Here is a 13,384-nt window from a genome sequence, read left to right as displayed (position 1 = left end):
TGTTACTCAACTAGCACTATTTTCCTAAGTTTTATAAGTAATAAAATATTTTAAGGAAAAGTCTTTATATATTATTATCTTTAACAGTATCCTTTTTCCCTACATTTTGCACTAAAGCGCTTCAGATTTTTATTTTGCACTGAGTCTCATAAATTATGTACATCCTGGACTAGGGAGTTTGAGACAAATTGATCAAAAAAGTCCTTTAAATTTTATCAGACACTATATAAAACATATTGAACAGCTTATTTTTGTAGAATTGAGCTTAGAATAAAGTTTTGAAATGACATCAGAAATTGCATCTAATAACTAATCTCTGAAGTCAGGTTTTGTTTTCAGTGTCTGCCAAGATATTATTTTGCTTATTTTATTCTATTTTATTTTATTATTTTATAGAAAGCCAACAAGATTCATCCATCAACAACCCTGACATTTGAATTTCAGTAAACATTACTCACATTACTCAGAGAAGGCTTCAAGGAAGTCTTTTCATTTATCAGATCTGTATTTCCAAATTATGTTTATTTTTCATTTAAGACATATAGGACTAGGGACTACACAAGTCTACCATTTGGACTTTCAAAATCTAACATCATGGTTTTGATAAAAATTCCTATACTTAGGCCTATCTGCTTCACATCTACCTGCAGCATTTCTCAGCTTGCAAATATATTGCTAGAGAATGACCAGATTTCCTGGAAACTTTAAAATGAGCTAATCAGCGTTCATTCATTATCCCAAAAGGAATGTTTAGTTTTTAAAATAACACATCAAAAACTGACTAGGATTGTTTATTATAACAGTAGACTATTTCTATTTCATTTTTCTGGGTAAGCGTTGAAAAACATCGTCATGTGATTAGCTACTGGGGAGAAGTACCTGTGTAAATGCTCCATTACAAGAATGTTATAATGCTTCTGTGTACGGGTCATACTTTTTCATGGATTTTCTTCTGCTATCCTAATGGTTCAGTCTACTTCCTCTTTTCTCTTCTGTTGCAGAATGACTCTTGGGGAAAGCAGTATTCATACGCACTCTTCAAAGCGATGAGTCACATGCTGTGCATCGGGTACGGAGCCCAGGCCCCAGTGAGCATGTCTGACCTCTGGATCACCATGCTGAGCATGATCGTGGGAGCTACCTGCTACGCCATGTTTGTTGGCCACGCCACAGCTCTAATCCAGTCTTTGGATTCTTCAAGGCGGCAATATCAAGAGAAGGTAATTTGTTTTATCTCTAATACGTTCAGTCAGCTAGTTTGTAAACTTAATTGTGTTCAGATAACTAAACTATGCCCTCTATCAAAACTACAATGAGATAAAATGTTTAAAGGAGGAAAACACAATCTGTTTCCATATTTTGAAGTGTCTTCAAGGTGGTCCTCGTAGCTTTTGTTTCCAATTTCTCTCTTAAATAATACATATTTTTTTTTAAAGTCTGAATTTTCATTCACAGAAAAAAATAGTTACCTGTTTCAAAATGTATGAAGCTAATTTAAGGTATTATCATGGTTCATGTTCTATAATTTTTCAACAGTTAAGATAATATAAAGACTTTTCTTATACAGTTAGAAAAATATGTTGTTAGCTGATTAAATGCAGAAGGCAGCCATTGCACGTCTCTCTGTTCCTCTCTGCATGTTACAATCATAATTTATATTAAGTCCATATGCATAGCTGAACATATGTTGCCCTTGTAGCTAGATAAGTCACCACACACCCTCTTTAAAATGCATATTAACAGCTGCTATCATACATTCACATGCACAATATGTTAATTTAAATGATTGGTGCTCTAAACTTTTCTCAAAAGAGAGACAAAAAGTAAATTCGTTCACTCATTTATTCATAGGATTTTTTTAATATGCTGAATTACTTTGGTTGGGACTAGACCTTGGATAATCAGCCAGTACTTATATTCTTCACCAAATATCAGTAACTTTCTGACAGATAAGAATGTGGGGTTTTTTTGTTGTTTTTTTGTTTTGTTTTGGTTTTGTTTTCTTTTTGCGGTACGCGGACCTCTCACTGTTGTGGCCTTTCCCGCTGCGGAGCCCAGGCTCCGGACGCGCAGGCTCAGCGGCCATGGCTCACGGGCCCAGCCGCTCCGCAGCATGTGGGATCCTTCCGGACCGGGGCACAAACCTGTGTCCCCTGCATCAGCAAGCGGACTCTCAACCACTGCGCCACCAGGGAAGCCCAATAAGAATGTTTTATAACTGAAGGAAGACTTTCTAATGTGGGAGCTCTGTTGAACATGACAGAATATATAATATGCACCTTGCCAAAGAACATATCTGAAAGTAATGGTTAAAATAGTTCTAGAATACGTCTCTTGGTGAGTGATAACAGCTTAGACTCATAATTACTCACAAAACAGCCAAAGATCTTTCATTTGTGGCTTTATTTACAGAAGTTTTCAACACTTCAGTCACACAGTAGGAAAAAAGGGAACCTAGATACTTTATTTCCCTTGAATTTAATTACACTGCCACCAACTATTACAGTGAGCAAGCTGATGTTTTATTACTGAAGTAATGAAAAGATGAAGCACCAAAATAGCTTCAAGGTTCATTTTAAAATAAAGCCTCCAATTAAACTGCAAAGAACAAAGCACATAGTAAGAGGAAAGAAACTTCATACAATGGTGATTTTTAGTAAAAATTATATGCTCAATAGAATTTGGGCTAAATTTATGGGGATTTGAGATAAGACTACATATATGTTTCTGTTACACTATTTCTTTTTCCCTTTCAGTGGGTATTGCTTTTCATAAAAATGCTCTTTCCCACTTCCTTTTTGCCTACATCACTGCTACATATTTTCTTAAAAATAAACAAATCTTGGGCTTCCCTGGTAGTGCAGTGGTTGAGAGTCCGCCTGCCGATGCAGGGGACACGGGTTCGTGCCCCGGTCTGGGAAGATCCCACATGCCGCGGAGCGGCTGGGCCCGTGAGCCATGGCCACTGAGCCTGCGCGTCCGGAGCCTGTGCGCCACAACGGGAGAGGCCGCAACAGTGAGAGGCCCACGTAACGCTAAAAAAATAAAAAATAAAATAAAATAAACACATCTTTAATTTCTAGGACTGCGTTTATTAGCATTGTATTGCCTATTAAATCAATTCACCATTTTTATGTTCTTAGACCTGCTCTATAAGCCACGTTTAACTTGGCAACCCAATTTATTCAACTATGTAGTCATAAACATTTACATGCAAATATGTTATGATGTTCTTCATAATTCAAGTCATCAAATTCTTGATCTTACAAGTGCTTAATAGAGGGCAAGGATACTGGGGTAACTTTTTGTTACTTTCTGACATTTGAAGCAATTTAGTCAGGAATAGCTGATTAAAGAAATATAATTTTTTTGGTCTCCAAACCAAGATCTGTCAAGAAGTTTGGTTCTAGAATACCGTTCCCATTTTCTACTCAGCATAATTTAGGTCTTAAAGACATTGTGTTACTTTTTTAAATGTATACTTTTATGAACAATAAATGTCTTATTTTCAATTCAGTCTTATAGAATTGTTCTGCATAATGTATGATTGGCTTGCAGCTTCCTTTGTGATTTGGCCACTTTGGGGGTTTTTTTAGATAAAATACTCATAACACAGAATTCACCAGTAACTGTTTTAAAGTGTGCAGTTCAATGGCATTCAGTCCATTCATAATGTTGTGCAACCAGCACCACTATCTAGTTGTAAGACACTTTCATCCTTTAAGCATTAAGCAGTCACTCCCCATTTTCCCCTCCCCCATCCCAAGGCAACTACTAGTCTGCTTTCTTCCTATTGATTTCCCTATTCTATATATTTCATATAAATACAATCGTATAATACGTGACCTTTTAAAATATTTTTGCGGCTCATCCAGTTTGTATCATGTATCAGTGCTTCATTCCTTTTTACGGCTGATTAATGTTCCATTAATTAGTTAATTAATGTTTTGTTTATCCATTTATGAGTTGATGGATTTTGAGTTGTTTCTACCTTTGGCTACTGTGAATAGTGGTGCTGTTAACATTCGTGTACAAGTATTCATTTGAGTACCTATTTTCATTCCTTTAGGTGTATACCTAGGAGCGGAATTGCTGAGTCATATAATAATTCTAGGTTTAACTTTTTGAGGAACTGATTATTTATTTTTGTAGTTAGTATTTGTCTTTAGGTATTGGAACCATCTGCCATGGATGTCTGCAAAATTAATCGTGATACTACTTTCACTGCCATGTATCCAGTAACATATTTTTGATGCAAAAGAAGTGAGCTGTAACCAGTAGCTATTATAGTAGCCTTTCAGAATATGTTGGTCTTCAACCACCTAATCTGGCTCCAGAATTCATTCCTCTCCATCACTTACCATATTCTTTGTCTCAGGTGAACATATTTTTAAGTCTAGTCTGCTACAAGTCACCTAGCCCACTATTTTAGTTTGGAATCTCAGAGCCATTTAATTCTTCCTTCCCAGGGAACATCTCTTCAGTCTGGATCCCCCAAGTTTAAGTAGTTCTATCATCCCGAGCAGTGGAATAAGGTCCTCTGATTATGAGATCCTAATCTACACAATATACCAATGCTGATAATCTGACAGGGTTATAGTGTCGATCATCCTCATTGTTATTACTTTCTCTCTTGACCAAAAAAATGTGTGATGATCTTTATATTGTCACATTGCAGGTTAAACTTGGACTTGAAGCACATAGTATGCTGCTCATTTCATGAGCTATCATATTTTGTATTCTTTTACGTTTCAGACAGCTATGTTTCCCCCTTCTCTTAGGTATAGACTATGGTGTAAAATGCATAGTATTTAAAATGTGCCTCCCCTGATGCTCTGCTCTGGATTACCAGCAGTCTGCATAGTTTCTGTTACTGGTTACTGAACAAGCTCAACTTTGAAATATCCAAACACAGTGGTTTGGTTTTGTTTTGTTATTTTTATCTCCAGTTACTGTTTTTATTTAGTGAGGTTCATCTTTCCTGGGCAAATTAAATCTTTCCGCATCCCCACCCAGGACTTTCTGGGGCTGGAAGAGCCAGGAGTGAGAAAACTGGGCTTGCCCTGTAGGCTCACTTCTCTCTTCTATTATAAGCCTACTGGGAGCTGCTGTTATGTCTTCTCGTCAAGGTGGAAGATAGCAGTGAGGAAGAAAGGGAAGGGAAGAGGCAGTTTGAATGCACCTGCTACAGCTGTTAAACTAGTGTCCCTGGGTGGGTCTGGCAGATAAGTAAAACTGGCACTTTCTTTGAGAGATCCTTTGGGCATTTTAGGTGAGCCCCATTGAGTCCCTCTCCTGCACTTCCCTAGAAGAGGTCCTGAGAATTTGGCAGTCATCTGCAGCCTCTTTCTGCTGAGGGCGCCTTGCTCTGCCAGTGGGCACTCTTGGACGGGACCGAAGATGTAATGCTGGCCCTCCTGTATCACTCAGGTCTGGTCCACAGAGAAGCCCTCATGCATCCCTCTCTTAGCCCATCTCTCAGCACTGCTGCCTCCTCCACCAAAGCAATGAGGAGCCTGTGTCTAGCCTTCTTCAGTTCCTTGGCAGGAGTCAGGCCCCAGTGTCCACAGGCTATTTACATGTTTTCGGAGGTGATCAGACCCCAGACTCACGTCTCTCAACTAGTGAACTTACTTCAAAAATCCCCAAGTGATTTTCTTGAAGCTCCCCCGACAGGTCAAGTGTTAGAAGATAGCCTCCCCTATCCCAAAGCGGGCTGGGAAAGGGACTCAGAGAAGAGCAATCATTCTCTTCAAAGAAATCGGTTCCCTACCGTCAGGAAAATTCTCACTCTACTCTCTGACCTCTGTAGACCTCCAGAAGTCTTGATCCTTGGATCATTGTTTACAACTGTAAACCCATGTAGGAGAGAGGAGCCTTAGAATATCTATCAGATATTCTGATATCTCAGATGAGCAGTTCAGTGAACGTGAGGAAGGAAGAGTAAGTCCTAGTCTAGCAGCTTTTTAGACCTTTTTTAAAATCTCAGCTCTTCTCAAAGCCTCTTCCACAGATAATGGAAATAAATCATAAACATACACATATGTATACATATATACTACACATGTATATATATGGTTTATTGTTGAATTACATATATAATTGTTTCCTGGTCAACTGAGTTTGGAAATGTTGACTGAAACAATGAATTGAAAAGGTTTTTTGCTATAAATTTGTGTGCCCTGAGCATTAAACATTTTGTCTCTGCCCTCTATGCCAAACCCCCATGTATTTTTTTTTTTTTTTTTTTTTTTGCGGTACGCAGGCCTCTCACTGTTGTGGCCTCTCCCGTTGCGGAGCACAGGCTCCGGATGCACAGGCTCAGCGGCCATGGCTCACGGGCCCAGCCTCTCCGCGGCATGTGGGATCTTCCCGGGGCACGAACCCGTGTCCCCTGCATCGGCAGGCAGACTCTCAACCACTGCGCCACCAGGGAAGCCCCCCCCACCATGTATTTTAAGTGATTAATGTACACTTTGGGAAACACCTATCTAGACATACCGCTCACAGTGACCATTCCTTTTTTTTAAACTGACCTGGGGTAGTTACTACCTTCTCTAGATATATCCACAGTTCATCTAGTCTTGAAATGAAACTGCTTTAGATCACTGTGTCTTTATACTGTTGTATCTTAGTCCTTACACTTGGGCACCCCTACTATTATATCTAAACTTGTCACTCTCTTTCCTGTCAAATAATTATAGCAGCTTTTAGGTGTGCAATTTTCCTTCTGTAATAAGCAAGAATTTTAACACAAAACACATTATGAATTTAGAGTAAGAAGTTTTCAACTCACCTTGGTGTACCTGATGTACATGAATGATTTTTAGTGTGAAATTTGAACATGACAAATATTTAATTGTATGAAGAAATTATCGAATTGAGATAACTTTATACACTGAATAGCTTCTGAATCCAGGAAGCAGAGTGTATATAAATCTAAGGCAGGTGCAGGAATGATTTGTTTAAATAGACTGTGCTTTCTAGTGATAGAGCACAAGGCAGTGAGCCAGTGCTGCCCTGGGCTTCAAATATTGATTATGTTGCCTAAAATTGTAAAAACTACTGATTCTTCGTTTAATAATGATAAGAAATTGAAATTCCAAATTTATCCAAATGGACAAAATTTTATCATGTTGGCAAGTGTTTATATGATGTCCATTAAAATCCCTTTGGAATAAGGAGGTACAGTTTAATGTAAGTAGTCTCTCAACCATACAGGTGAGTTATATGTAATCCTGCATGAAACCATATTGAGTTATACAATTTTATGTAATCATATGAAAAACACTATATCCTAAACCAAGTCAGTTCAGACAAATATTATTTCCTTGGTTTTAATTCATAATCCATAGATACTTATTCTTTCCTTGTAAATGAAGGACTATAGTCAGGACTGTCACATAAATTTCTTATTCCCCAGAAATATTTTTAATCAGTCTAATCTTCCAAATTTGTATAAGGCAAGGTTATGACCAGAGACAAAAGGCTGGACACTAAGACCTGCTCTCATTTTCAAGCTACTTAAATCCCATTTGCAAGAAAGCAAATTTCAGGTCATTTAAAATAAAGTGATTATGGCTAATATATATACTTTCATGGTAATGTGCCCTTCAAAAAAAATTTGGTTGGAGGACAAATGATGCCAAACCAACTTTTAAACTCTTATGGATCTCACAGCCAAATCTCTCTTCCAGCCACATAATTATTGTTCTCGCAACAAACCAAATGATTCTGACCTGCCTCCAGAACCTTTCATCCTCCCTCCTTACATACTTTAATCCCTTTTAGTGTTTTCACAGGTTCTGCCCTTCCCTTTGGAAGACTGTGACACCTTCCCTGATTATCCCAAGCTATAATAATCTGTTTATTGTGTGCATTCTATATGTTCAGAGGGAATATAACACCATGATGGGAAGACCTGTGTCTTTGTTATTGTGTATTTCAGCCACACACATAGAAGCCTCAGTGCTGTGATACTCAGAGGGGACAGTGAGGATTAAGAATATTTACAGGTGTCCAAACTTTTTTTTTTTTTTTGCGGTACGCAGGCCTCTCACTGTTGTGGCCTCTCCCGTTGCGGAGCACAGGGTCCGGACGCGCAGGCTCAGCGGCCATGGCTCACGGGCCCAGCTGCTCCGCGGCATGTGGGATCTTCCCGGACCGGGGCACGAACCCGTGTCCCCTGCGTTGGCAGGCGGACTCTCAACCACTGCGCCACTAGGGAAGCCCACTGAGCGCATTCTTAGTGGGAAGAGGTAGCTCTAAAATCAATATATAGTCAGCAAAATGTTTCACGGGTTTTCTTCATTATTAGTAAATGCCTTCTTCCTTCCTTTACAAATGAGAATGCCATGAGCAAAACTCCCACATTGTTCCTTAATTAGTTGGAAAGATTTCCAATTCGGCTATACTATATACTTTTGCTTCCAGGAGTTGAATTTTACATACTCTGGTATGTTAAACTGGTAGTACTGCCAAACATTCTCAGGCCAGGGCAACCCTCAGACTGGGAATATCTGCGAGATTTTCTCATAGAAAAATAGCAGTGCCATGACCCTTGGGTTAGCTTCATGTGGCCACTTGAGCTGCTAACAAATTGGGCTCCTGGCAGAATAATACTTTATGTGATCAGCTGGGAAAAGTGTTAGTACATTAACTAAGTACTGTTATAGAGATAGGTACAGGTAAAGATAGGGAGCTTGAGGCTGTTAATTTAACCAAGGAGAAAAACAGAATTTTGCCTATTGTAAATCTCTTTTACTAATGATTTTCAATCTTTGTATTTAATATATCCCAGTGGTATCCCTTTCACTCGGTGATACTTTTCGTACCAAAGTTCAGTGGTATATGCTGAAATTTCCTGCGTCTTTGTTGTGGGTATTCATGGTTTCAGGACTGTATGAGTTGCTAAAGATTTGTCCTCACCAATCCTTCTTTAGTTCTTTGCTGTTTACATTTATCATTGACAGCACATCTGATACCTGTTTCTAATGGCTCTAAAGTAGATTTGTATTTTCTACTATTTTCTTTTATTGGTTGATGTATGGATATAATTTTTTTAGAAATGTTTGAATTTTCATTTGAATGTCCTCCTTGAAGTTCTTTTTCAAGTGTTTTGCTGTATTGTATTTGTGTCCCTTATATGTCATAAGACATAAGTACACTATTAATCACTTTTACAGGGCAAAAGCTTGTCACCAGGGATCCACTAATCTGACAAAAACCCGCAATGGACAAGAATCACTGCATGTACTTGGATTTGTTTAGTTAGATCACTGGGATCCATTGGAAATGGGCCTTGAAGAATGTAGAGGAAATCAACAGGCAGAGATGATCACCACTGGAGAAATGTCCCAGAAAAGAGCCCTAATTGTGAGAAGATTCTTGGCTGACAGGAACAAAATGTGCAAAGGCCCAGAGGTGGCTATGTGTGGGGGATATTGAATTGTCTAGTTTGAATGAAGTGAAAACTACCTCGCTGGGCAAAGTGTGGAATTAGTTTAGGTTACGGTCCACCTAAGAATAGTTTTCAACGCTGGAGGGATGAGACTGTGCATTGGGAAAAGGATAGCCCTTGCAAAATTTTAGCAATGGGAGGTAGTCATTGAAATTGTCTTTTAAGAAAGTAAATTACAGTCGTGCATGAAATATGGTGTACTCCTAACCTAGATTGTAAGGGTCCAAAAGCAAATAGATCACTTCATAAATGCTTACTGATAGAATCGTTAGCACAACTATATTAACAGAACAAGAATGCCAGCCTCTTAAGTAGATAGGGACACTCTGATCAATAAAACTGCTGGAAACAACAGTCTTTTGTAAAGAAGTAGGATCCCAATAGTCTTTGGAGTTAAGGTGTCATGTGAGTTGAGTCTCAAGTAATCCACTTTTTATCCATGTGATGCATATTTATTGAATGCTTACTATGTGTCAGGCCTGGTACAGGATGCTACGCATACAAAGTGAGCAAACAGATATGGTACCTTCTCTCATGATGATTCTTGTAGTACAGTAGGGGTGAGGGAGGGGCATGACACAGTAACAAGGTTCACAGAAAGCAATAAATTATAAAAATTTTAAAGTGCTAAGAAGGGAAATGTGAAGGTCTGCTAAGAGATTTTTAGCCTCTGACTTGCTTCATGTGGGATGTGGTGGGAGTGGGAGAGAAGAAAAATTAATATTTAGGAAGAGACCTGAAGAATGAATAGAGGTAAGATAGTGAAGTAAACAGCATGGGAAAAAGCACTGAGTGTGAAAAAGCTTGCCGTGATTCAGGAACAGACAAAAGGAAAGTGTGACTAGAGCACAGAGATAAGTGAAATGGCTCTGGATGAGACTGGAGAGACTGACATGGGTCAGGGTGGATGGCACCTCACAGGCCTACTTAGCCATGTTGTATTTTAGCCTAAATGCTATGAGAGTCTAGTAAGAATTTGAAGCCAAAGAGTGGTACAATTAGATAAGATTTTTTTTAAAAGAGTGTTCAGTCAACAGTGTGCCTAATAGATTAAAGTGTAGCAGAAATAGCCTAGGGCTCTTTGTCATTACGTAAAGGGGCCAGTGCTAGGATTGGTGGAAATATTAAATTGGGTGGAAATATTAAGCAGGCCATTCCACATTGAATAAATAGTACTCAGGGCAAATGCTGAGCTGCTATAGAAGAAGATCCAACAAGTCAGTGCCCTAAAGAACTGTATAATTTTGCTAATGAACTCTGCGTGATGAGAGGCCAGGTCAGTGGGATGACACTGCTCCAGGTGGTCATTTACAGAACAGATTCTTCCAAGTTGTTCCTCTACTATCACCTGGAACCGTATTTTCCAATATTTTATATGAATTATCATTACCTGGAGAGCCTGTTGAACAGATTTGTGGACCCCACTTCCAGAGTTTCTGATTCATTAGGCCTAGGGTAGGGCCTGAGAATTTTTATTTCCAACAATATCTCAGGTGCTGCTACTGGTCCAGAGACCACCTTTTGAGAACCACTTCCCTAGGGTATTGTTCTTGTCTGCACGTTTGAAGCTATGCTTCGGACATGTCTGCCTTCTAACTCATGATGAGAGGAAGGAGAGAGATACACATCACTTCTACTCACATTCCGTTGATGAGAACTTATACCTATTGATACTCAAGGAGGCTGAGAAATTTAGTCTAGCTGGGCAAATTTGTGACCAACTAGCAACTCTATACAATATAGAAGAGACAGAGAATGGATTTGGTGTAAAACTGGTGGCCTCTGCCACAGATACTAGAGCAAAAATGAGTCAGGAAAATGCTTGGGATTTTCTAGGAAGCATACATTTTGGACGGGTTATAGCATACTTGAAAAACAATAGTAGATACAAGGCCTAAAGCCATTTGTACCGGTTTGGTAAGTAATGGAGAGCCATTGAGATTTTGAATATATCCTGACTCTGTAAGAAGAAAGATGATAGAGAATGGGGAGATATATGGAACAAGAGATGATAGAATAAAATGGAAGAAAGAATTTATGTCTTCCATTAAGCCATCTGTTAGTAAAATTGAAATGGGTTATCTAGAATGCTTCTAATGCACTGTGTCTTATCTACCAGGGGTAATGAAATGTCCTTAAATAAAACATTAGTGAGATGTATATTCTTTATTAAAAAAGATATTACTGTTTAAAAAATCTATTATATCAAAATCTTAGGTACCAATAATTTTATCTTCCCTTGCTTTTCAGTTGTGATCTGATCATACTGAATCACCACTGTGGATTTTTTTCTGTCATTTTCAATGAAAAACAATTCATATAAAACAGAATTACACCAGATGTGTCATAAAATAGCATTCACTATTCACTATCTGAAGTAGGATTTTTTTTTCTGAAGATTATATGAAATGAACTAAGAACTCATGAATTTAGAACTGAGTATACTGATAGTCTGAGCTTGAAATACAAATTTAGAACTTTGATATACAAATGAAGCAGGTATAAACCTCTTTGATGCAAAATATTTTCAACTTTTTTTGGACTATAGCAGTATTTAACTTAAACAATATTTTACTTAAATGCAATATTTAACAATAACAAAATACAATATGATTATTGTGTTTATTATTATCCTATTGTTAACAATAACAAAATAACAATAACACAAACTTAATTACAGTGTACCTTCTTTTATCAATTGAATATATAATGATAGGATAATGCCCATTATCAGGTGATAATATGACATAATGTAATTCAGATGATAGTATAAGATAGATGATTATATTCCACATTCGCTACTTAAGCTTTGCCAAGTGAAATTATCTTAGAATAGTATACTCATTTTAAAAGATTTCTTGCTGTCCTCCTACTTTCACCAAGTTATTATTAAAATTAATGAACTAAAATTTTGAAAGTTATTTAAGCAGTTGGGGAAAAGCCACTATTGAAATACCTAGCATTAGCATATTTAATGAAAAGTGATCTTCAACTTTAGTATTGTAGTTTTATTAAGTCACAATTAGAGAGAGTCCAAGATGCCTAATAAATGATGAAAATTATTTCAACTTTTTCCCCAACGAGAACATAAAATACTGAGTTTCATTTTAATGTTATGATTTCTTCTTTTATTTCCTGGTAGTGGGCTGATCATTAGAGCACCAAATTATTTTTCAGTTATTAACAGAAATATCTCACTTACTTGGAGCTCAAGTTGCTAGTAATCATGACTTCCTGTATTAAGTTCCACACCTGAATTTAGTGGAAAAGCAACACCTTAGAAGTAGATGCAGAGCTGCTAAAGGTAGGTGCATAGAGAGGAATGGGGAAAAGAATCTATAAGCAAGAGCAGGAACAGGAAAATGATAAAAACCATGTTCAGCAACTAAGCCAGCCCTGTGGCACAATGCAGTGTAAGACCGCACCTTGCCTCTCTGTGAGGGTAGCTTTCAACTGGTTTAGATCAGGCTCTGGCTGGAGGACTCCCATCCTGCATCTGGGCTCCACCAAATTTTGATCAATTTATAAAATGTGTATTACAAAGAGAGTTCCCTCTGTTTGGCTGGCATCTGGCAGGCAGATTGTAAAGCTCAGCTGGTCCTACAGACATGAGAATTTGGGGTCATAGGTGCTATTAGAGGTGAGGAAGTTCCAAATCACGCAATGGCAGTGCCCAGAAAATAAGGCACAGTTTATGCTGCTCCCAATAGCCGTGAACATCCTCAGACAGCCACATGGGGCACAAGGGGAAGAAGGTAATTGTGGAATTTTGTTTTCCAGTTTGCCCAACCTTACTTTTTATTTTTAATTGTATTTGCCATTTAATTCCTCCAGATTTTTCAGCCAAAATCTTTAGGACTTAAAAACAAACCAGGGACTTCCCTGGTGGTGCAGTGGTTAAGAATCCTCCTGCCAGTACAGGGG

At 38.1% G+C, this 13,384-nt stretch overlaps 1 protein-coding gene across 1 annotated transcript in view; it reads left to right on the top strand.

The window, feature by feature from the left end:
- Positions 1-13,384, top strand: part of HCN1 (hyperpolarization activated cyclic nucleotide gated potassium channel 1) — a 368,096-nt gene that overhangs the window by 253,292 nt on the left and 101,420 nt on the right. The window contains exon 4 of the mRNA XM_029217880.1: positions 1,002-1,220. Within this exon, the coding sequence (XP_029073713.1) occupies positions 1,002-1,220 (219 nt within the window). The remainder of the gene's footprint in view (positions 1-1,001; positions 1,221-13,384) is intronic.

This window comes from Monodon monoceros, unplaced genomic scaffold (assembly GCF_005190385.1).
Source record: "Monodon monoceros isolate NGI ecotype Baffin Bay Population unplaced genomic scaffold, NGI_Narwhal_1 Super_Scaffold_12, whole genome shotgun sequence".
NCBI classification, from domain to species: Eukaryota; Metazoa; Chordata; class Mammalia; order Artiodactyla; family Monodontidae; genus Monodon; species Monodon monoceros.
This window is presented reverse-complemented; position numbering and strand designations above follow the sequence as displayed.